The sequence below is a fragment of the Vulpes vulpes genome, chromosome 14, assembly GCF_048418805.1.
Source record: "Vulpes vulpes isolate BD-2025 chromosome 14, VulVul3, whole genome shotgun sequence".
NCBI lineage: Eukaryota > Metazoa > Chordata > Mammalia > Carnivora > Canidae > Vulpes > Vulpes vulpes.
Genome location: NC_132793.1, coordinates 100,749,088 through 100,774,519, shown reverse-complemented (window position 1 = coordinate 100,774,519; position 25,432 = coordinate 100,749,088). Strand labels below are relative to the sequence as shown.

The 25,432-nt window shown below is 44.4% G+C and overlaps 1 protein-coding gene across 2 annotated transcripts in view; it reads right to left on the bottom strand.

Moving 5' to 3' along the window:
- Window positions 1-25,432, bottom strand: part of WDR93 (WD repeat domain 93) — a 49,436-nt gene that overhangs the window by 2,749 nt on the left and 21,255 nt on the right. The window contains exons 7-16 of one of the 2 annotated variants that reach the window (XM_072737280.1): window positions 24,641-24,679; window positions 18,659-18,743; window positions 14,901-15,072; window positions 13,407-13,477; window positions 12,784-12,870; window positions 11,639-11,758; window positions 9,621-9,837; window positions 7,501-7,564; window positions 6,500-6,656; window positions 5,957-6,155 (exon numbers count right to left, since the gene is read on the bottom strand). In XM_072737280.1, coding sequence (XP_072593381.1) covers window positions 5,957-6,155; window positions 6,500-6,656; window positions 7,501-7,564; window positions 9,621-9,837; window positions 11,639-11,758; window positions 12,784-12,870; window positions 13,407-13,477; window positions 14,901-15,072; window positions 18,659-18,743; window positions 24,641-24,679 — 1,211 coding nt within the window. Of the gene's footprint in view, window positions 1-5,956; window positions 6,156-6,499; window positions 6,657-7,500; window positions 7,565-9,620; window positions 9,838-11,638; window positions 11,759-12,783; window positions 12,871-13,406; window positions 13,478-14,900; window positions 15,073-18,657; window positions 18,744-24,640; window positions 24,680-25,432 lie in introns of those variants that run through there. The other variant, XM_072737281.1, reaches the window with a different exon arrangement.

The following is a 25,432-nucleotide window of genomic DNA, read 5'->3' as shown; positions in this document are numbered from 1 at the left end:
GGCAATCTTTTGTTAACGCTCCATCCAGGCTGCAATGAACCAACCGTGCCTGCATGTGGGAGCGAAGGGCAGGGAGGAGGCAGTGTGTGTGCATGTTACACACTCAGGCTTTGTTTTGTTTTTTTTTTTTTTAAAGATTTTATTTATTTATTCAAGAGAGAGACAGAAACATAGGCAGAAGGAGAAGCGGGCTCCTTGCAGGGGGCCTGATGTGGGACTCGATCCCAGGACCCCAGGATCACGACCTGAGCCAAAGGCATATGCTCAACCACTGAACCACCCAGGGGTCTCCACCCTCAGACTTTGAACTCACAGTGCTTGAGTTCACCTACAAGCTGGTAACCCTGGGTGGGCAATTTGACCTCTGTCAGCCTCAGCTTTCTCACTGTGCAGTGGGGGTTGTGATAACAGTAAGAAAAATAAGATTATGCCTACAGAGCACTTAGCATATAGTACCTGGCACACAGTACATGCTCAGTAAAGGTTAATTATAATCATACTTCTGCCGATGATAAATTAGTGTAAGTGAAATTTCTGGGTCAGGAGGTCAAAACAACATGGATTCAATAAGCGACCATCCAAGGGCACCCAGCCAGTTCAGTCACTGGAGCACACGACTCTTAATCTTGGGGTTGAAAGTTTGACCTCATAGGAGGTATAGTGATTACTTAAAAATAAAATCTTAAAAAAAAAAAAAAAAAAGCAACCATCCACAAGGCTGTTGAATAGACAAAACTAGGGCAAGTTTTAAAAGGAAGCCCAACATTAAGGAGGGCGCGTGATGTGATGAGCACTGGGTGTTACACTATATGTTGATAAATTGAATTTAAATTTAAAAAATAAGATAAAAGGAAGCCTGAAAATAAAGCCATTCATGTGTTCAAGACAACGTGGATGATTTTCAAAACATAATGTTGGTGCGGAGAAGGACTTTCTCTATGATCTAATGATAAGTCATGGCTAGCCTTTACTGCAAACGCCATAATGTCCTATGCAGAGATACAGCTGTCACTGGTTTTATGCACAAAGACACTGCCGCCTGTCCCATCACACAGCTAGAGGCCCCTAGTCTGTGACCCAGTCATACTGCAGAGCTTGCACCCCAAATTTGAGGCTCTTTACACCCACCTCTCAGTGAAGCCTAAGGGAGAAGAAGATGGAAGACTCCAGCCATCTGACACTTGAAACTTCTCTTTGGCTAGATGAGCAACCAAATTTTCTCCTACCTCAAAACAAACCAGGACAAAATGATTCACAACACATTGATGAAGAATTCTTAAAATCAAAAGAAAATGAACTCATGCTTGGGGAGAATATCCAAAGCAAGTCAAGGAAGGAGAGAGAAAAACATAGGGGCGCCTGGGTGGCTAAGTCAGTTAAGCATCTGCCTTTGGCTCAGGTCATGATCCTAGGGACCTGGGCTCGGTGGGGGAGTCTGCTTCTCCCTCTCCCTCTGCCCGTCCCCCTGCTTGTGCTCTGTCTCAATCAATCAATCAATAAAAAATGTAATGAGCCATCAATTCTTGCCTGTCCTGGCCAAGGAAGCCAGGGGCCCTGTGGACCTGGCCTGTTGGGCTACCCCAGAAGCCCACCTTCTGGCAGAAAGCTGGCTATGTAGAACCTGAATCTTGCTGGGCTTTGTATTTCAAAGGGAAGAGAGAGAGAGAGAGAGAGAGAGAGAGAGAGAGAGAGAGAGAGAGAGGGGCACTCTGCTTCTGTTTCCTGGAGTCCAGAAATTTCTGTCTTGTGATCCAGTTAGACCCAGGCAGAGATGGCAGACCAGGAAATGGTGCCTGGGAACTGGGTCTGGATGGGAACAGAAGCCAGGCCTTGGGGAAGGGGTGGCGGGGTGGGGGGTGGAGACACATATTTGATGCTAACCAGCCTCCTTTTAAAGCCCCAAAGGCAGGCTCCCTTTCACACTGGCTGTTTATAAAAGTCCCAAGTGCGGTTTTGTGAAAACAATTTGGACAGATTATTGCAAGTCTGAAACTTTGAGTCAATTGCCACATAAACCCATTGCCTTGAAATTTCACCTAGTTTTAGAGCCAACAGAAGCTGTTTCAGACATGAGGAATAAAAAGATGGAAAAAAGAGATGAAAACCTTTGGGACATATAATGGATATGCGTGATAAACAGTAGGAAAACATTAAGGACAGAGTCTAGGTTATGGGTTTGTGGATGTCAGTGACTTTTTCTTTCAAAGCTGGTGTGGGTTTGAAAATTTTGAAAATAACAGGTGCCTGGATGGCTCGGTCGGTTGAGTCCAACTCTTAATTTTGGCTCAGGTCATGATCTCAGGGTCATGAGATTGAGCCTCACGGAGCCTGCTTAAGATTATCTCTCCCTCTCCCTCTGTCTCCCCCCTTCACCCCACGTACACACACGCTCTCTCTCTAATACAAAACAAAACAAAAAAATTCAAACTAAAATATTGGGGTAGAGGCTCCTCATTGGGAAAGCCCCAGATATCAGATCTCCAAGCAGCAGAACAGAAAAAGCCTTCTTTAAATCAACATTTTCCAGTTTATTGCTGGCATCCAATCTGGAAAATAGGTTGCCACAAGGGATATAATTCGAACACTGCCATCAGGCCCAAACTGCTGTGGCTCAAGCTGGCACCAACCACAGTGTGACCCCTCCTAGCTCCTGCTGTGGCCCCGAGCCCAGTGAGCACTTCCGTAAGCTTTTCTGTTCTCAAGCTCCCAAGCCCTGCCCCTGGCCCCCTGATGCCCACCTGGTCAGGCCCTGCAGCCCTCTCCTCTGCAGAAGGCTCCTGGGAGGCAGTCCTTTCCACCCTCTCAGCGGCTGTGGGGCCTTCCCAGGGAGGAATTGGGGTATGGGACCTAAGGGCTAAGCTGTGTTGACAGAGAGGAAAGATATTTGGACAAAGGGAATGCAGAAGAGTCCCGTTCCCACAGGAACACAGACTGAAGGAGGGCAGGGCAGAAGGGCCTTGTCATTATTAGAGCAGACCAACCGCAGGGGAGTGGAGAGACAGATTGTAGACACAACTCTTTCATGGAAATTCCAGAGGCATTAAAAACCGTATTTACAAGGAAGTTTTTCTTCTTTTTTTTACAAGGAAGTTTTTCTTAAAAAATAATTAACTTATATTCTGGAGTGACATCAAACCAGACTGAAAAACTCAACATGAAACAGAATCTCAGCTTAATAAAAACACTGAAGGAAATGCACTAACATATTAACAGCAGTGCTAGGGGGTTTGTGATGTTATTTAAAAAAATTTTTTTTTGCATTGTCCTGTTTTCCAAATTTCTACAAGTGCACATATAACTTCCATTAGAAATAACGAATAATTTTTTCCCCCCAGTGGGGAAGTGCTCCGTTAGAAGTAGTTCTGCTTGAAGCAAATTTCAGGGGCTAAGTAGGGCTCTTCTGATGGGCGTCCAAGTGCTAATCTCCACTTCTACCATGGCTGAGGATGGGACTTGTCAACCAGGGACTTGAGCAACCTGAGTTGGCAGGACCCTCTGCTGCCAGGCAGGAGGTGAGCCTCCCGGGGTTGGAAATGTGGGCCTGGGGTCTGTTCCCCCCATTGGCTTCTGGATCAAGTGGGAAGGCTCACCCTTTTTAGGCCAACAAAAGTGAGGCCCGACTGAAATGCAGAAACGGAGATCAGCTCCTTAAACAAAGAGTTCTCTGGGCCTCATCAAAAAAGAGCTCTAGAACGTTCTATGCTGGGACCTCCTGTGAGAACAGTCTCACTACAGCCATGACCTACATTCATACTCTTGATTTTTTTTAACCATTATTTTAAATTTTCCAAAATAATGTTTTTTTTGGTAGAAAAGCTGCAAAGAGGGAAAATACAAAGAAACAAATCACACATACCTCAGCACCCAAATATAACTACCCTTGCAATCGGTATACACGCTTCCAGGCTTCTTTTACTCAAAATCAGGGTTATACTGTAAATAATACTTTATAACCTGTCCTCATCTTTTATTTAGAAAAAATTCAAACCTTTTGCAATAATACAATGAACCTGTGCCTATATTCACCACCTGTGAACATTCTGTGTGTCTCTCTTTCTTTCTGTGAATATTTTCCTGGGTTTTACTAGTTCACATTTTACTGGTTTACTGGTTCACATTTTCTCTTCCTCTCTCTAAATGTTTCCCTGGTCTGCTTGAAAGCTGGTTGTAGACTTTATTTGGCCCTAAATTTTTCAGCTGCATATCCTCAGGACAAATCAAGCCATTGAGGGTCAAAATAAGAACACTCCGTGTGAGAACAGCAAAACACTCTTAGGAAATCTTGGTAGATCTTCAGTCCGGAGAAAAGTTCCTTCTTCGCTGTCCTCCTCAAGATCCACAGGCTATCCCCCTCTCCTGATGAATGGGCCTACTTCCCTCCAGGAGATACCGAAAGCCATCAGGCAGTCCACCACAGCCAGGAAGGAACCAAAGGCCACAGGTAAATGCTGCTGTGGGGGCCATGGCGCCACTTGGCGGTGGTGTTTAGAGTTTCCCTGGGGGAACCAACTGGGATTAACCCATCATCATTCTTGGACCTACCATTTATTGAGTGACCACCCTGTGCCCAGCACTTGACATGTATCCTCTTTCGAATTCCTACAACACCTGGCGGCCAGCCATTGTTGAAGAGTCCACAGCACAGCCTGGTGCACTGTGGGTGTTCGACAAATCTTTTTTTGGATTAACAAAGAAATTGAGGCTCTTGGAGTTTATGGGACTCAACAAAATCTTAAGGTTAGTAAGTGGTGGCATCTGATTTCAGACCCGAGTATCCTAGCTGGCCCACTTGGTTCCTCTAGAGCCAAAAAGGGAAGTGATCATAAAGCAATGTTATGTGGACTGGAGAGATCACAGAGTCCCAGAGTGGACACTATAGAAGGCCCTGGAAGGGAAGGGGCCAGGGGAGTCAGCTCTGTAGTGGCAGGCTCAGGATGAGAATCCAGGACTCCACTGGTGACCCCTTCCCGCCCAAAGTGTATGGTCAATTACAACACAAATCATCAACATAAATTTTCAAGCTGCTGAAAATTTGTGGTGGATGGACTAGAGGAGGCACCTGCCTCTCCAGAGCTGAGAGAGCACAGCTCTTTATGCTTCTGCAGCAGAAGGGGCTGTGAGCAGAGTCCTAACAGGACTAGGTTAGCAGAAAGGAGAGAGATGCATGGCCTAACCATTTGTCCAGCTGCTGGATACAGCAGAGGGGGCTTGGACCAGGGGCTGGCAAACAGTTTCTATAAAGGGCCAGATGGCCAATGAGGCAGCTTTATGAGTCATATGGTGTCTGCTGGCACTGTTCAGCTCTGCTGTTGTAGCCCACGAGCAGCCTTGGTAAGACGTAACAAACAGGTGTGACTGTTCCGGTAACACCTTAGTCACAAAAGTGGGCATGGGCCACACTTGCCCTCAGCATGATGTTGGCTGGCCCCTGCCTTAGATGACTCTGTCTGAAAATCCAAATATGATTTTAAAAAAAGAAAAGGACTGAGAAAGCAGACAGAAAAGACAGTCTGGACTTGGAGAAAACAGCAACTGCCAGTCCTCCTTTACCAGTCTGAACCCACTGCTCCTTTTCTACCAAGCTGAATGGGAATGAGAGTGTGGCTCCTGGACTCTGATATAGTGAGTGGGGTCCCCGCTGACGGGGGGATAGAAATGCTAGATGGATCTTACTACCAAACAAACTCCACTAGTCCTCCATCCAGATACAACCACAGGGCAGCCTGGGTGGCTCAGCGGTTTAGTGCCACGTTCGGCCCAGGGTGTGATCCTGGAGACCCAGGATCGAGGCCCACATTGGACTCCCTGCATGGAGCTTGCTTCTCCCTCTGTCTGTGTGTCTGCCTCTCTCTCTCTGTGTGTGTCTCTCATGAATAAATAAATAAAATCTTAAAAAAAAAAAAAAAACCAGAGACAACCCCAGGTGCAGGGGTGGGAAGCAGACCCAAGACTCTACCTTCTCTCGAGGAAATCCTCACATCTTTTCTCCAAGGGCAACACCTGAGTGAAAGCCATGTTCTCGGTTATGTCCATTTTAGGAATGGTGTGATTTCTTGAGATGTTTTCCAGGAGTGGGTAGGCCTCGAGATTAAAGTAGAAGATGGAGTTCTGGATGTCCTTGGTGTCGTCAGATTCAATTTCATCTGGATGGTCTCCTGAGATGAAACAAGAGTGCACGTTCTGTGGAGTGATGACCTTTTCTGTGGGCTGGGAGGGTACAGGGGGGCTGCTGTCTGCTTGTAAAGGCCTGGTCACTGGGGCTAAGCTGTGAGGGGCTCACTTGATCTGGAGCAGCAGGATTCTAGAGAGAAGACCTTGCCTATTAGCTATGTGCCTAGTGAGGGCTCAGCAGCTGTGTCCTTTTGGCCTGTGGGGAGGGGTCTAAAGAAGGGGTAAGAGATTGGGGGCTTCCCTCTGTGCTTTGGGAGGGGACAGAAGGTGTCAGGGAACTACCAGGCCACAGGTCTGGGCAGCAGCCCCCAGGGTCCCCCTCCTGTACCTCGGAGCAGGAAACATGGATGTTGCAAAGACACGACAAACACAGGCTTCCAGGGGACCACCAGATGGTAAGTTCTGGGTGGAGCAAAGGCACAGATGATCTGAGGCTTGGCCACATCCATGAGCTGTACAGAGCCATTCCTGCAAAAGATCAGCACCTGGGAAGCAAAGAGATGGTGATGGGGATTTCTTGGTCACCTCCATTTGGAGCAAGAGAAGCAGCTGGACATAAAAACTGGCAATAGAACTGCTTTGCTTTCAGGCACCAAGAGCTGCCCAGGGAGCAGAGGTGTGTGTGTCTGTGTATGTGTGTGTACACATATTTGTGTGTGTACACGTGTGTGTACTTCTCTGGTGACCCCAGCAACAACAGGCCCTCCAGGTGCTGCGTCTGATCCTGAGCAGTGCTTCCTCCTTCTGCCCTGGCTTCTCTTCGAGTGAACTAGCAGCCCCCTGCTGAGGAGCTGGCTCTCCTCCTGCCTGTCCTTGGGACCCCTGCTCAATCCAGCGGCCCCTCTTGGCCTGAGATCCAAGATAGGTCTCTCTTCTGCCTGGGCCCCTTCCTCCCTGCAGATGAGCATGCTAGGTGTGCCCCAATCTCATCCTCTCCCAGCCACCACACCATTTCCCTTCCCTTGCACTCAAATATGGGGGAGTCTGTCCTTGACCTCTCCACCTCATCTGTCCTGTCACCACCTCCCGAAAGCAGCCACCCCCACCAAATTCCACAGGCTGTCAGTGACCCCTCTCTCTGCTCTGTGGCATCCAGTGTGGGATGCCAGGATGCTGCATGGCCTCTCTCATCTCCCAGGGCAGCTGCTTGGTGATTCGTCTGTCTTTCCAGCTGAACCGTGTGCCCCACCAGGGCAGTGGCTTACTCTTTTATCCCGCATACCCCAGGGGTAGTGTGGTGCCTAGCACTTGACAGACCTTCGACAGATAATTTTTGAAGGAAAAGTGAACAGATTTACTGAAGAGGAGTGAGGGCCATGAGGAACCTACTGTGCCGGGGAAGGCTTGAACCGGGGCCACTGCACAGATGGCCTCCTCTGGATGTTTCACGGGCCTGCAAGAAACGAGACACACAGACATTCATGCTGGAAAAGTCCAGGCTGTGCTAGCCTCTCCTGGGCATACATCCCAGAGACACTCTGGTACACTCTTCTGAGTAGCAGACACTGGGGACAATCTAATCATCCACTGTTAGGAGAGTGCCTTTTGTGGTCTGTTATATGGCAGGCTGCGGTACAGCAGGGAAAATAAACGTAGCTGCATTCGCCAACATGTGCAACTCTTGTGAGCAAGGTCGCAGAGCAAGTTCTAGAAGCAACAGCGCTGAGAAACAAGCTGGAGAATACATAGAGCATGATTCCATTTACAAATCCCCCAAATATGCACAGCTAAAGGACATGTTACTTGGAGATACATGTGATTAATTCTTGCAGAAAGGCGAATGATGAATTTTGGAAAATGACGTTGTAGGTTGAAAAAGAAACTGGCCATGGTATTTGGCAGCAACTCCCATCAAAAAGTGGAGTCAAGGGGCGGGCGCTGCCTCTCAGTTTCAGCTCAGGTCATGATCAGATCCTGGGATCCAGCCCGCATTGGGCTCCCTGCTCAGCAGAGTCTGCTTGAAAGATTCTCTCCTTCTGCCCCTCCCCCTGCTCATGCTCTCTCTCAAAAATAAATCTTTAAAATAAATAAAAAGGTGGAGTCAGTTTTCCTACTGCTTGACTGCAGGTCTGGCCACATAATGTGCTCTGTCCAGGATGACTGGAGCAGAGGCCTGGAAAGCGTTTATGCATCGTGGCTGCCCCTGCTTGCTGGGAGGACCCTGTAGGCTGCCAGGTGATGGAGGTTGAGACAGCCCACAGGACTAGCCATAAGGAGGAGAACCAAGAGTCCCAGCCACCTGCCGTCTATGTGAGCAAGGTCATCTCAGACCATCCAGCCCCCAGCTGAGCTGCCAGATGCTGCCTGAGGCACACGTGAGAGCCTGAGCAAGACTCGTGGAAGGGTGGCCCATCGGAGCCTGGCCCAAGTTGCTGACCTACAGTATTAGGGGCTAACCAATGACTGTTTTCTTTTCTTTTTTTTAAACCCACCTCAGATTCTAGGCTTTTTTTTTCTTTTTTTTAAGATTTTATTTATTTATTCATGAGAGACACAAAGAGAGAGAGGCAGAGACACAGACAGAGGGAGAAGCAGGCTCCATGCAGGGAGCCCGATGTGGGACTTGATCCTGGGCCTCCAGGATCACACCCTGGGCTCATGGTGGTGCTTCACCTAGGCATCCCAACAATGACTGTTTTCTCAAGTCATTAAATTGTAGGGTGGTTTGTTATACACAGCAATAGATAAGGGGCGTGACCGGGGACAAAGCACACAGAGAGCCTTAACTGAATCAAAGATTATCTATTTCTTACATGGGAGTTTCTCTCTCTCTTGCTCTGTGTCTCTCTCTCTCTCTACACACACACACACACAGACTATATAGAATATATATATAGTGTGTATATATGTGTGTATATAATGTGTACTCCTAGGTGGTATAGATATACCCTAAATATACACACATACATATTATATACATCATTTGCATACATAAAGTGTTTCACAATTTAAAAAGAAAGACGGGATCCCTGGGTGGTGCAGCGGTTTGGCGCCTGCCTTTGACCCAGGGCGCGATCCTGGAGACCCAGGATCTAATCCCACGTCGGGCTCCCGGTGCATGGAGCCTGCTTCTCCCTCTGCCTGTGTCTCTGCCTCTCTCTCTCTTTCTCTCTCTCTCTCTCTCTCTGTGTGACTATCATAAAAAAAAATAAAAAATAAAAATAAAAAAGACACTTGAGGAAACTGATAAAAGGTTATTTTGGTAGACACAACACTGTTCTTGGTCACATGGGACACAAAGGTGTCATTTACACCATCATACAAGTTTGTGACACAAGTTTTGCATAGATACCCATACATGAAAGAGAGCGGGGATCCTGAGGTTCTCAGGGAGTGTGGTGACTACAGAGCAAGTGGACTCCTGCTGGGGAGGGGGTTGGTTTCTCCTTATTGAATGGCGTCATCTGTCTGGCAGATCATCTACCCTGTCCTGCACTCAAATTACCAACCTCTCAACAAGCTCGCTGATGGTGGGCACTTGGGTCCCCTTGGCTGTCAGAAGATGGAGGGAAGAATCTGTGCACAGCACCACACATTGTGGGATTTGGGATTTCAAGGGACCCTCAGGATACACGTTCTGTCCTTTGTAGACTAAGAAGTATTTTAGGAAGTGAATGCTCTGGCAGAAACATCCCTCCGGAAGAGCAACGACCCCAAGTGGGAAACCTGGAGAAAAAAATGTTACAGGCAGGTCAGATAAGTAGGTAGAGGATGATGCAGCCATGCGCACAGGGTCTGTGATCAGCAGGTATATGAGGGAGAGCCCTCTGAGAGTGAAACCAGAGAACCCCAATGCCCAGTGGGAGAGAAGAGCCCCCCTCCTAAGGATGGAGAGGCACAGGGAATGAAGAGGACCAGCCTCATGGAGGAGGGGTGGTAGGGCAAGGTGGTAGGGCAACCCCCGAGGGGTTAGGTGATGGGGTGGTTCTCGGAGAATGAGAGGGAAGTGTGTGTGTAGCCAAGCAATATCCAGAATGTATCAATACCCAGAAAAATGAAAGCAAGCTATTGGGCAAGTGAATGTGAAATTAGGATCATTCTTCTGCCCATGATGAATCTTCAGCTATTTTAAGAATGCTGTCGGGGGCAGCCTAGGTGGCTCAGGGGTTTAGCGCCGCCTTTGGCCCAGGGCCTGATCCTGGAGACCCAGGATCGAGTCCCATGTCGGGCTCCCTGCATGGAGCCTGCTTCTCCCTCTGCCTGTGTCTCTGCCTCTCTCTCTGTGTCTCTCATGGATAAATAAATAAAATCTTAAAAAAAAAATAAAAAGAACACTGTGGGTGCTGTAACTCTTGCTCAAGTTCAAGAGGGCCTATAGCCATGTTTATCTTTCTACCATGTAGGCGGAGTGCCCGCTATTGGAAACAACCATGGAATTCTTCAGGTGGAAGTAGCTCAGGTAAAGGAAGGCACTTAACTGATCTGACATAAGCCTCCCTGAGGCCACCAATAAACAGGGCACTGTCCCAGACTCTCACCAATGTGCTGCCTTAGGAAGGCCGCCAGGGAAGACAACCCCCCTCTACTCTAAAAAATGACAAACCAGGGATTCAGTCATTACTTCTAAAAACATTTGGTAAGAAGGAGACACTCCCAGGGCACCTGGGTGGCTCAGGCAGTTAAGCATCTGCTTGGTTTCGACTCAGGTCATGATCTCAGGGTCCTAGGATCTAGGTCCTGTTGGGCTCTTCATTCATTCATTCATTCATTCATTTATTTATTTATGATAGTCACACACAGAGAGAGAGAGGCAGAGACACAGGCAGAGGGAGAAGCAGGCTCCATGCACCAGGAGCCCGACGTGGGATTCGATTCCGGGTCTCCAGGATCGCGCCCTGGGCCAAAGGCAGGCACTAAACCGCTGCACCACCCAGGGATCTCGAGGGCTCTTCATTCAATGGGGAGTCTGCTTCTCCATCTCCCTCTGCCCCTTCATCTACTCTCTCCCTGGGGACCCTGGGACCCCAGGACTCTAGCAAGGTGCCACCCACCCAGAATAGCTGATCTTGCCCTGCCCACGCTGTAGGTCTCTTAGCTTGCACACCAGTGAGGTTCCTGCTGACCAGGCTCAGGGTAGAATAGCAGCAAGGAAGACATGTTTATTTTAAGAGCCTGGGGGATAGAGGGAGGAGGGCTGAGACTGCCAGGATCTCACACCCTAAGCTGGAAGACACCTCCTCACCGGAGTGTGATAATGAGGTAATGGACAGACTTCCAGGCCTTGGTCTGGTGCCAGGTATGGAGCAAGCGCTCAATAAATACACAGAGAATGGAAACCATCAGAGCATATTAAGTTCAGGAAGTGTCTATTGAATGGCTGAATGAAGGGAAAGCAAGACCACCTCCCCAAGCTGACAAAAGAAGGCAGTAACTAACAGAAGGCCCAGCGCCTGCAGACATCCCTGCGCTCCGGGACTCTCATTACCCAGAGACCCATCCAGGGCTTAGGCAGAGGTGGGGGGCTCACCTTCGGCCAGGTCCCACAGTGTGAGCACGCCATCCTCACAGGCAATCAACAGGTAGGAGCAGGTATAGCTGAGCTGAGAGACAGCAATGGGCGCAGCACAGGGCCACACACCCTCTGGGTCTGCAGGGAGGACACCATGCACGAGGCTGCCCCCCCAGCCCCTGCACCTACACATCACCTCTATGTGTGCAGCCCAAGACCCACACTAGTCTGCCTGTCTGGGCTCACCACCCCTCTCACCTCTCTGCAATGCTGTCTCCTTCCTCAGGATAAAACAATGGGTCATGCTGCTATTCGACTGCAGCTAACATGGAATGAGTGCTTACTAGGTGCTAAGCACTGTGCTAAGCACTTTACATGCCTCCTTCCGGTGAATTCTCGCAAGGGTCCCCTGAGGGGGGCCCACTATACCCCCATTTCATTGATGAGGAGACTGAGGCAGGATGTAAGCGACCTGCCCAGGGTCCCAGCCAGTCGGTACAGAGGTTGAGGTTGGAAGCTATGCTGCCTGGGAGATAGAGGGATGATAGGAAAGAGAGTCTTCCTTTGCCTATTTTTAAATGTTACTTTTAAAGGACAATTCTAAAGTTTGACCTATGTGTACAGCTCACGGAATTACCACAGGGTGAGTGTGCTCATGCAACTGCTTCCATGAGTCTGTATAAACCAAATAACCACCGTATTTCCAAAGTGCCTTTCAATTTCCGAGAGCTTGCCTATGTTGAGACCCTCGGGATTCTCCTATTTATGACAAGTGTGAGCAAGGGGCAGGGGTGGTGTCCTGAATTAGCTCTGTTTCAGATGAGAAGACAGGACTGGGGCAGGGGTGACTGGCCTGACAGCACACAGCTTGCAGGCTGTTGGGCCAGGGCTGGATCTGGCCTCTGATGCCATGTCTTTTTTTTACCTCGCTGCCACAGGAGCTCTGTGGACCTGACTGGGCTTTGTCCCTATTGACCTGTTCTCTTTAAGAAACGGGACTGTTCAGAGACAGAGCCTCACAGTGACACCACAGCCACTGAGCCACCTGCTTCTGCTGGCATGTCTCTGGCCCTCTGAAGTGACATGTCAGTCACATGCCCTCAACTAAGCTGGAGGAGGACGTGTTCTGAGAGCCCGCTTAGGCAACTCCCATCCCAAAGTACCGACTTTATCCTTCAGAGTTCGGTTAAGCGAATAGAGGAAGAAGTTGTGACTTCCAGTCCAATGTATGCCAAGGACACAGGCTACTCCTGGGAAAGAAAAAGAGGAAAGGGGTGTCATGTAAAGAATCTGAGTCCCCTCTGGTTTGTACGGAAAGTGTTGGCTCAAGAGGAATTCAGTTTGAAATCAAAAGTAGCCTGTTCTAATGGGCAGCACCCAACAGAAGGGGTGGGCACCCCTGGTTCCTAGGGACAATTCGCCTTCCTGGGTGGGGAGGACAGTCACACTGCCCCTCAGCTGCTCTCACATCTTCTAGATAATTCACGTCCTCTTGGCTGTCAGTGCTTTAAATAACATTTTCCACAAAATGAATTCCTGTCCAGAAGCAGCCTGGCAGGATATGTGCTTATACCCTCCTCTGTGGCAAGTCACTCCCTGAAAACAATGCCCAACTCCATTATCAAGGAATCTGGATGCCTAATGTCCAACCAGAAACTGTTAAGCTCCAACTGCGAAGCAGGTGACGCACATTTTGCCTCATTCCCTCCCATCATGTATGGTTTGCTGAGGCATTCCCTTGAGTGGATCATTGCCCAGGATAACCACCTGCTTCGTGCTCATTTACCTGAGGGGCTCTTGACTTCTGCTGGCATTGCAATTATGCTGCTAGGAAGGAGGAAATGGAATGAGGCCATGCTGAGAAAAAAAGAGACACTAGTCAGAGCCATGGCAGACTCCTTGGCCAGGAGAGATGCTGGCAGAGGCTTGGCACGAAAATTAGAAATGGGTTTATGAAGGGAATGTTAGGATGGACCTTTCCAGGAGCATAGGGCCATAAGGTAAATCACATTTTATGTGCTGGGTCTGGTGGCTGCAGACTTTGGAATTTGGTGAGGGCAGGGCAAGCAGGGCTGCAGGAGTCACTCCCAGACTGGCAACAGCACCCAGCACTGAGTAGAACTTTCTCTGTAGTGACCAGACTTGGCTGACATGAATAATGGTCGCTTATGCTGGGGACAATCCAATGAGTGGTGTGCTAAGTTTGCTCTAAAAAACCCAAAAAAACGAAAAAAAAAAAAAAAGATTTCCTGATTTATAGTTTCTTGTGGTTTAAAGACTCTCACTACAGACACTACCAGCAGTTTAACAGCTAGCCTGCAAAACTCCCAACTACCCTGCAAGGCAGTGCACCCCTGAACCTCACTGGGTCCTAGTTCAGGTATCAAGCAGCTGCGATGAGGGTGCAGCCCTAGGAGTCTGTGTCCTGAAGTGAGAAAATTGGAGGTGCACTTCACAGCAAGATGAGAGGCTCCGCTTCCTATGTGAAGCAAGAACATCCCTGAGGTTCAGCTTAGCTGTGGGGAGAGCTAGTTCCTAAAACCAGCTCCACTGCACTCTTTAAAGACTTGGGCTCGGTTTTTTACAATCACAGCAGGGGGTTCATGAGCCATACCCGCTGCTAGAAGGTATTTCAGGAATTATACATTAATATATTATGTTTAAAAAGCCTGGATAGGGAATCCCTGGGTGGCTCAGCGGTTTAGCGCCTGCCTTCAGCCCAGGGTGTGATCCTGGAGACTCCGGGATCGAGTCCCATGTCAGGTTCCCTGCATGGAGCCTGTTTCTCCCTCTGCCTGTGTCTCTGTCTCTATCTCTCTCTCTGTGTGTGTGTGTCTTTCATGAATAAATAAATAAAATCTTTTATAAATAAATAAATAAATAAATAAATAAATAAATAAATAAATAGCAAGCCTGGATAGAAATGGAGAAAATCTGAATAGTAGTGACTTTCATTTCTGTCTTTAGGGTCTTCTGTGTTGTCTAGATAATCAGGGGAAAAAATTTAAGAGATGAGGGCTGGGCATAAAATACTAAAATAAACTCTACTCCTTATCTCCATACATGCCTACCCCCTCTTTGAAATCCACAATGTGATCCACCTTTGTTCTAACTGTATTTGAACAATCTCCACACACCTTTTCAAAAGATCTGCTGAAACTCTTGGAAAAATTCCCCAAATCAAGAGGAGCCTTTACACCTCAGATGAGTTCAAGGGCTTGGGTTGATTCCTGCACGTGCCCCAGGGCTCCCTGGGAGCAGAGTGCTCCTTCCCACTCACCTGAGTGGCTCCTCCTCCCCTTTCTCATCCAGGTACTTCTTGTAGGAGGCGTGGAAGATGGCTGCTTGTTGTTCCCACTGACTTTCCTTGATGAAGTGGTTCTGCCCCGAGCCCAACCCATAGCAATCCTCTATCTTTGCAAAGACTTCCAGGGGGCTTTTAAATGTGGTCCCTAGGGTGAAAAGATGCCAAAATTAGTCAAACCATGGGACTTCCCTCTGTCTAATTTTTCCCCCCTTCCTCCATGCTCCCCAGTTTCCTGCAGAATCCCTCATCCTCAGAAGTCCATGTGGGAGCCCAGGGTTTCTCTCCACCTCTTTCCTACCCACTCGCTCAGGGAGCACAGGCAAAGGACGGCTGCCTCCTCCTCTTGCTCCTCCAGCTCCATCCCCCCATCACTTTCTGTTTCCGAATTACTAGATCCCCAGAGAAAGCCAAGGAAACGTTCACGAGGGCATTAGAGGCCTCAGATCCTAATGGTGTCTCCTCAGGTTGGTAAGGCCCCAAACCTGCCAGCTGGTCACTACTGAGCCACTGCTGAAGGCTCACATAAGCATACAGTCCCACCCCTACCTGTGTTTACATCTATCCAACTAACTTCCTTCAAAAACCTCCTCTCTGCCAATCACTTTTCTTACCACTCTACTCCCTCCTCCCACCCTGAAACCTTTCATTTCCTTCTTTTTCAACTGTTCCTAAATCCACAGTAAAACTGGGTGATCGATTTTCTGGGTTCCCATCCCAGCTTTCAAAACTCTGCTCTCTTTGGAGGGTATCCAGGAGGCCTGATGGTGCCCCAGCTCCCCTTCCCCAGTGGCCACCATTGTTGCTGGTTCCTTGCATACGTTGCTACAAAGAGACCCCTTTTGTTTAAACAAATGGTAGCTAGCATATAAGATACTAGTAGTTTCCCAAGTGTGGTCCCAGATCAGCAGGGATCTGACAGGCTCTACGAGAACTTGTTAGAAATGCAGATTCTCGGGCTCAACCCCAGGCTGAAACAGAAACTCTGTAGGTGGGGCCCAGCAAATTGGGTTCTAACAAGTTCTCCAGGTGAGTCTGATCCAGCTAAAGTTTGAGAATTGCTCTTATACCCTAGCACCCTTGCATTTTTTTCACTCATAACAGCTTGGAGATCTCTTTATATCAGTACTATAGACCTTCCTCATTGTTGCTTATTTTCATTCATTAAAACTTTGTCTTCTTGGGAAATAGAACACATCCAGCAAACAGCATAAAAATATATATCTTAATAAATTACCATAAGGCAAACATCTGTCTCTACTCAGGTCCAAGGACAGGACATTGTCTGTTCCCTAGAAGCTTTGCAAGGAAGGGCCAGTCTCCAGTCACAGCCTTCTGGGAAGGGCAGCAACCGTTCCCTTGGCTTTTATGTAAGCACTGCATTACATTTATTTTACTTTTGCTGTCTAAATGTGCATCTAAACATGACAGCTTTGTTTTGCCTGATTTTGAACTATATACACAAATGGAATTATATATAGTGTTAACTCTATGTCTGCCCTCTTTGGCTTAATACTGTTTGTGAGCCACTTTGTTGTGATAGCTGTAGTTTGTTCCTTTTTATTGATAGTATTCCACCGAGTGAAGACATTATAGCTGATCTGTTTGTTGTTGATGGACATTTTGGTTATTCCATGTTTGGGGCTATTGAATATCACGTCACTGTTATGATTCTTGTACATGACTCCTGGTACGCATTTACTTTTAAACCTATCAGATGTATACCTAGAAGGAGAGGAGCCACTTCACCCTGGTTTGCTTTGCACTGAAAGCCCCACATCCCTGGAAACCCTCAGTCCCAGGCAAACTAGTATAGTTGGTCACACTGCCTAGGAGTGTATATGTATAAATGCTGGCTCTCAGGGTATAAATTATCATCAATATTACTAGATCATTCCAAAGTGATTGTTATCAATTTTCATTCCTAACTACAGTGTATGAGAAGTCTAGTTATGGTTATTCCATATCCTTACCAACTTGGTACAGTCAGTGTCTTTTCATTGTTGCCATCCTGGTGGGTATAGAGTGGTAAGCTCATTATGGTCTTAATCTGCATTTCCCTGATAAACTAATGATGTTGAGTATATATACTCATGTTTATTGGCCATTTGAATAATTTCTTGCTGTTTTATACTAGATTATCTCTTTTCCTTAATAAGTTGTGGGAATTCTTTATATACTCTTGATATGAAATTCATAAGTTTTATGTGTTTTGCAAATGTCTTCTCTACGTGGCTTGCTCTTTCATGCTTTTAATGATGTCTTAGGGTGACTCGAAGTCCTTAATTTTAGTAGCCAAATTTATCAAATTTTTCTTTTATTATAAGTGCTTTTTGTATTTGTTTTGTGTGTCTTGTTTACAAAGTCTTTCCCTACCCAGAAATCATAAAGATATTGTTTTATACATTTTCTAAAAGCATTATTGTTTTCTCTTATTTACTTCTATGGTTCATCTAGAATTAATTTTTGTGGATGGTGTGAGGCAGGAGTCAAGTCTCACTTTTGTTTCCATATGGACAACCAGTGCCATTTATTGAAATGACCATCCTTTCTCCACTGCTCTGGAGTGCCACCCCTCAGGTATCCAGTGGCCATTAATGCCTGGCTCTGTTCTGGCCTCTGATATTTCATTCATTGATTTTTCTATCTATCTATATTTCTATATCTTATATATATTGCAATCTACTATGCACTCCTTTGTTTTTCTATCTGTCTTAATCACTGTAGCTTTACAATAAATGTTGATGGAGCATGTTGTATCATCATGTTCATTTATGAGAGTGAATTGGATATTCTTGGCCTTTTGAATTTCCTTCTTTGTTTTTATTTTTTTTTTTATTTTTAAAGATTTTATTTAGTTATTCATGAGAGACACACACAGAGAGAGAGGCAGAGATACAGGCAGAGGGAAAAGCAGGCTCCATGCAAGGAGCCCGATGTGGGACTCAATCCTGGGACTCCAGGATCACGCCCTAGGCTGAAGGCAGGCACTAAACTGCTAAGCCACCCAGGGATCCCTTCCTTCATTTTTTATGGTTGCGAAGTATTCCTTTGGAGAGGTGTATGAGATTTTGCTTCTATAAATACTGCAGCAGTGAACATTATTATAGATATATCTTTGATGCCATATGCAGGTATTGAAAGGATATACTCTGTCCTCTGCCTACAATTGACTTCTCTTTTCCTCATGACATACTCCCACTTATCCTTCAAAACCTTCCCAAGTGCCCCTTCCTTTGATAAAGCCTTTGCCTGCTCTGTGGACAGAGTTAGTCACTCTTTTTTCTATGTTTTCATGGTTCCAGGTGTTCCCCATTGCTGCACTTATCATATCCTATAATGCCGGATTCCTCTTCTTCTCCCTTGGTGGAACAGCAGCTTTTAGGGCACAAGATGATGTGTCTTACTCACCTGTGTGCTTACTGCATTACTGGCACTCAGCAAACACTGATGAATGAACTAACACAGGAATATAAAAATGAATGAACTCCAGCTAGATGTGTCTTGCCTGATTTCCCGATTCTGTTAGCTGTATTCTTGTAACATTTATATGTTTTGTCTTTTGATCCCAGAGCTTATGACTTTTAAAAAATTTTCCTCTTCAGAACTATACTTATAATTTACATATTTCCCCTAATAAATAGAAAAGACAGGACATGTAGAGAAAGACAAAGAGAGAAAAAAACAGAAATTAAAGGCAGAAGAGAAGAAAGTGTTAGTTGAATTTTACTAACCTGTAACTGGTTTGGGTGGTTTGATCTTCATTATGTGAGCTGGATGACTCAACTTAATGTCTCCTCTAAAACAAATGTTTGTATCCTACGATAAGGAAAAGGCACAGCTAATAAGCCAAACAAAGAAGATATAACAGAATCATTAAAAACACATCCCAAAAGAAGACAGAAAAAGAGGGAAAAGAAAAAAAAAAACTGGTGGGACAAAAGACAGTAATTAGCAAAGTGACAGATTTAAATCCAAACACATCATCAATCATATTAAATATAAGTGGTCTAACTGCCCCAATTAAAAGGTAGAGATTGTCAGATTATATAAAAAGGTAAGACCCAACTATTCGTTGTCAAAAAGAAACTTATTTTAATACAAAAACACCAAAATATTAGAAGTATAGAAAAAGATACATCTTGTAAAACTAATATAAAGAGGGACGCGTGGGTGGCTCAGTGGTTGAGCACCTGACTTCGGCCCAAGTCGTGATCCCGGAAACCCAGGATCGAGTCCCACGTTGGGCTCCCTGCATGGAGCCTGCTTCTCCCTCTGCTTGTGTCTCTGCCCCTATCTCTCTCTCGGTCTGTGTCTCTCGTGAATAAATAAAATATTAAAAAAAAAACTAATATAAAGAAACCTGGGGTGGTTATATTAATATCTAACATAACAGATTTCATAGCAAAGAATATTACCAGGGATCAAAGATTCACCGAATAATGATAAAATGGTCAACTCATTAAGGAGACATAACATTCCAAATGTTTATGCACATAATAACAGTGCTTCAAAATACAAGAAGCAAAGACTCAGAGAAGTGAAAGCAGAAATAGATAAATCTGTAATCTTAGAGATTTGAACACTCTTCTCCCAATAACTGATAGAATAGACAGAAAATCAGTAAGGATATAGTACAGATACAGAAGGAAAACAGTAAATATGTAGGAGATTTAAATAACTTGACCAACAATAGATAAATACACATTCTTTTCAAGTGCACTTAGAACACTTATCAAGATAAGCCATATTCTGGGCACAAAACAAATCTCAATAAATTTAAAAGGCTTCAAATTATATGAAGTATGTTCTCTGATCACAATGGAATTAAATTAGAAACCACAAAAAGAAAGATATCTGGAACATCTCCAGTATTTAGATCTTACAAATGTTGCCAAGTTAAAATTGGTGAGTTGGATCTACAGTTTCTTTAAAAAATAAAAAGGAGGCACACATAAATAGCATTAAAAACAAGAAAAAGGAATAACTTAAAAGATAGATTTTCACTTTTATAGTATAGGAGAAATTTATTTACATGTATCTATAGTTCTATATCTATACTGATAAATTATATGAATTGTGACTGAAATTGCCTCAAAATTTTTTACAATGGACTAATAATCATAGAAGAAATTGAAAAGATAATATAGGATTTACTTAGACCTAGAGGGTTAAAAAAAGACATCCAACTTTCTTTACAAATCTTGCATAACACTCATACCAAAGGCTGATAAGAAAACCACAAGAAAAAGGTAATAAAACCACTACAGGCCAATCTCATATTTGAACATAGATACTATCCATGAACACAAAGCAATCGGTTTGCTTTGCTAATATCTTGTTTAGGACTTTAATGTTAGCAAAGCAAACTGACATTATAATTAAATGAATTATTACCAAGTATGGATTACCTAAAATGGAAGGAAGAATGTTTTAACTTTAGAAAATGTTTTCACTGCCTACCCTCCCTTGGTTCCTTCCAATTTTCTGAAACTTGATATCCTTCCAATTTCTTTGCTGCAACTAAGGCCCTGATGAATACTGATAAAACCAGAGACCAGCAATAACTAGCTGGAAAATACAGACGTTGGTGTGAACATTTAACATGTAACACCTTTTCTTCCTGAAATCCCATTAAAATGACAGAAAGCTGCTTTTTAAAAAAGGAATAAACTTATAAGTAACAAGAGAATGAAAAGGGAACAAAAGCAAGAACATTTTGAGGTTGGAAAGCAGGTGGCTAAATGATTTAGCAGACCCAAGAAAGTCAGATCTGAGCCAGTAGGGGAGAAAGCCTAGCAGCCATCTGATTTATACCACAAATGCCCTATGACTCAAGAAAATGCCAGCACTGGGTATCTCTGGAGTGGAAGCGCCAGTGAGGCAGCAACAGGATTGACTGGAAATCTTTTTAAGAAGCATTTAAACTCTGGGGTGCCTGAGTGGCTCAGTGTTTGAGCATCTATCTGCCTTTGGCTCAGTGCATGTTCCTGGGGTCCTTAAATCGAGTCCCACATTAGGCTCCCAGCAGAGTCTGCTTCTCCCTCTGCCTATGTCTCTGCCTCTCCCTCTGTGTCTCTCATGAATGAATAAATAAAATCTTTTTTTAAAGAAGCATTTAAACTCAGACTCTCAAGCTCCAAGCAGCCAACATAATGAAGTTAAAGTTTACATACTGAATGTTGAAGTTACCCCTGACCCCCAAGGTGTCTTCCCCACAAGCCTCTGCAACTCAGGTGAGAGCTGTGATTAGAGCTGAGCACTGAGCACCCACTTAGAGGCCCCGCCCATATCCTTCCTAAGGAGCTACACCTAGCCTGTCAGCATCATGTGCCATGTGCCAGAGCTTTACTGTGTCAGTGAGCATCTGTGCTTCATGTTGATTTATTTTGTATATACATTAGCAAGATGTGTTCTAAGGTATCAGAAAAGCCTCAGAGAGGTTGTATTTTGGGTCTAGGAACCTAAAAAATTTTCCATATAAATTAATGGTAATTGCTTTTTATACCATTTTGACTTAGGAAAGGTTTTATAGGAACAGTCTCCTTTTGGATAGCAGGTGAAACTTGTATTCTTCAAGACACTGACATGCGTGTTTTCCAACACAAAAGCCTAGTTGGGGCACTCTTTAGCAAAACCACAATCAACAAACCCCACCTGTGCCCACAGGCCTGGCATCCTGTTTGTTTCCCAATGACCCCTATTCTAATTTATGGCAGAGATCCAAGTACCACCAGACAAGTGAAGAGAGCATCTCTTTGGAAAGACAGAGACCAAAACAATTAGAAAGAAAAAAGCAACTTGGGGGAAAATAGGCCATATATGGAGAAGAAATATCAGTAATTATTATAAATGTTTTTAGGGAAGGCATAGTATTTATCAAGTAAACAAACAATCAGAGAAAAAAGAAGGGCCCTTGTAAATGAAAAGATGATAGCAAAAATGAAAAACTCAGTGAGAGGGTAGAGACTGAGCCACTGAGCTCTCTCAAATGTAGAACAACAAAAATACAGAAAATAGAACAGAAAATAAACAGGGGCATTGACGAGATTAGAACCCTGGTAGTTTCGCTCCAAAGTTCATTAAGGTCTTGGTGTAGGCAGATGAATATTTTAATGGAACAGGATAAAGAGCATAGAAGTATATATATATATATATATATATATATATATATAGGAATGATAAAAGATCACATTTCAAAACAAACGGGAAAGGATGAATTACTCAAAGATATTTGTGTGATGGTTGGCTATTTGAAAAAAAAGATAAAAGTCTGACCACTTCCTCACTTCATTCACAAAAGACACTCACTTCCCTATGAATTAGAGTGAAATGTTAGAAGCAAAACTCTTGAAATTATTAGAAGAAACCACAGGAGAAGTTACTTATAACCTTGAGGTTGGGAAAGCCTTCTTCAGGCTGCAATAAATATTAAAAAAAAAGAAAAGAAAGAGAGAGAGAAAATTCTGACTATATCCAAACCAAAAACTTTTCTCTCTCTCTCTCTTTCTTTTCAGAGAGAGAGAATGAGAGAGCACATGCAAACATGTAGGCAGCTGGAAGGGACAGGAGGGGAGAGACAGAATCCAAAGCAATTTCCACGCTCAGCACAGAGCCCAGGTGGGGCTTGATCTCACGACCCTAAGAACATGACCTGATCTGAAATTAAGAGTTGAACACCCCACTGACTGAGCCACCCAGGCATTGCAAACCTAAAACTTCTTTACAGGGATCCCTGGGTGGCGCAGTGGTTTAGCGCCTGCCTTTGGCCCAGGGCGCGATCCTGGAGACCTAGGATGGAATCCCACATCGGGCTCCCGGTGCATGGAGTCTGCTTCTCCCTCTGCCTATGTCTCTGCCTCTCTCTCTCTCTCTCTCTCTCTCTCTCTCTGTGTGTGTGTGTGTGTGACTATCATAAAAAAAAAACTTCTTTACAACAGAAAAGCACATAAACAGAGGAAAAAGGGAAACAACAAATTGGAAGCAAATATATAACAAGCAAAAGATATAGGCAGGCATTTCAAAGAAAATCTCGTGGCCAATAGAAGATATAGAGATCAGTAAAAATTACATGGGATGCTATTTTGTTCCATCAGTTTGGGAAAAAAGAGGATAATATCAAGGTCAGGGAGGCTGTGGAGAAATATTAAATGTAAATTGTCATGCTACTTTGGCGGGGGCAATTTAACAGTATCTATACTAACACTAAAAATGCATGCACCCAAATGCTCAGAAGCACTTGAGTGCTTTACACTCAAGAATTTACAAAAATTTTCACTGTGTTATAAAAGCCACAAACTGGGAATATCCTATCATCAGTAGACTCACACTCAAAAAAAACTGTGGTATGTGCATAACATGGAACAGAATTCAAGAGGTCAAAAGAACAAGGTAGGCTTATCTGACACTGAAAAATGTTGCCAATAAATTGATGAGTAAGAAAAACACAAGTTTGTAAGAAAATATAAATAGTATAGGAAATTCTCATAAAACAAAATAGAAAAAAATTCCCAAAGAAAAAACATTTCCATAAAACAAAACTATATTTTCAAAATAAATATATCAGAACTTAAATGTACACTGAAGATCGAGAAAACATACATCGAGCTAATAATGGTGAGGACTTGTGGAGATGGCTGCTCTCTCTGAATTACCTGGCTTTTCCCAGAGTGATATGTTCACATATTGTTTGTATAATTTAAAATATAACTTTATTTATTTATTTATTTATTTATTTATTTATTTATTCATTCATTTATTCATTCATTCATTCATTTATTCATTCATTCATGAGAGATACAGAGAGAGGCAGAAACATAGGCAGAGGGAGAAACAGATTCCCTGCAAGAAGCCTGATGAGGGACTCCATCCCAGGATCCCAGGATCATGACCTGAACCAAAGGCAGACACTCAAACATTGAGCCACCCAGGCACCCCAAAATATAAAGTAATTTAAAAGGAGGAAAAAGAGAGGGCTCTAGAGAGACTTTTATTTGGAGGTCACCACTATGCTACTGGTAAGCCTGAGTCCTCCCAAAGCTGAGCTTCTCAAAAGCCTGGTGTGCTCTACGCCTCAAAGGGAGAGCTAGGAAGCTCCAGAGAAGCTCTCCGTTCTCTAAGGTATCCCAATATAAAGATGAAATCCCTCAAGACACTTGGCTTGGCAGATTGGGCTGTTACTTTGGAAGGGTGACCCGGGTTTCATAGGGCCTGAGTATGTATAATTTGGGAGCCACTGTAAAAAAATGGAACAAAAAAGTTTGAACACAAAATGTCCATGACCATCCTAATACCATCCGATATGGGGTAAGTTATGACAGGAGAAGTTTGAGTGAAAAGAGACAAGGGTCTTAAGCGACTGTGGTTAACATGTTACTTTTGCTAATCTTACAAAACCATGTGGCCCTGTGAAAACATGGCGAAGGCCCCTCACGGGCAGGCTTGGAAGAGGCCCTACAAATAACAGGTCCTGAAATTTGACCTCACTTATCTTCATGGAAACCGATGTCTGGACAAACGACTCAATTATCCTCAAGGATAGGGGGCCATCTTCTGTGGATGTGGGGCTCGAGATTAAGTCACAGAGAGTCTGAAAATAGTGCCCTGATGGAACATTTTACTAGTATACCTGACATTTAAAGTAAATTTCAAGTTAAAATAAAAAACTGTTGCATGCAACTTAAATCTCTTTAAATAATTTCTTTAAAGGTCCTTACCATTTCTAAAGTCTCTGAAGTCACGGGTTCAAGAGTGCTCTGAGGAGAAAAGTGACAAATTAATTCACAATAGGGTTGATGTATGTTCCCCCTCCCCTTTCATCTCTTTCTCCCCGTTACTGTTGTCAGGAATCAACTCATCCTGGAGAAATGGAGGACTGATATTTGTGTAATCCTCTGGCCTGCAGGATTTTAACATATGATCCCTACTGTCCAGAATCTTAAAATGTAGGAGGGGAAACTGGAAATAGTGATAGGAAGAAATATTAAATAACAGAGGTAAGATCAGTTAGGAGCTCATTCCAGAAAAATCTAAGTTGAAGCAAATATTTCTGATTGGCAAAATATATTGGCAATGTTGACAATTTTATTTAACCAACTCTAAATGTAATTCATAGCTACCAGGACTACCCCTGCAACTGGTGTTAATTGACTACTTCTCAGTGTATGGACACTGAGTGAATTATGGTGAGAAACATCCATTCCAAGGTGGTTTTCCCAGTTGGATAATGAATTATGCCCTCAAAAAATGTATCTGTTGGGTACTGAGTATGATACCATGGGGTTGGTTAATGAGAAGAAGAAGGTATGTTCTTAACAATCCAGAAATATCTAGTTAATAAAAAAAAGTTCATGCACAAAAGGATAACTAAAATCAAGGTAGTATATGGGAAGTACCCAAAAAGAGGTATAAGAAATAAATTCCAGGGATGCCTGGGTGGCTCAGTGGTTGAGTGCCTGCCTTTGGCTCAGGGCATCATCCCAGTTTGGGGATCGAGTCCCACATCAGGC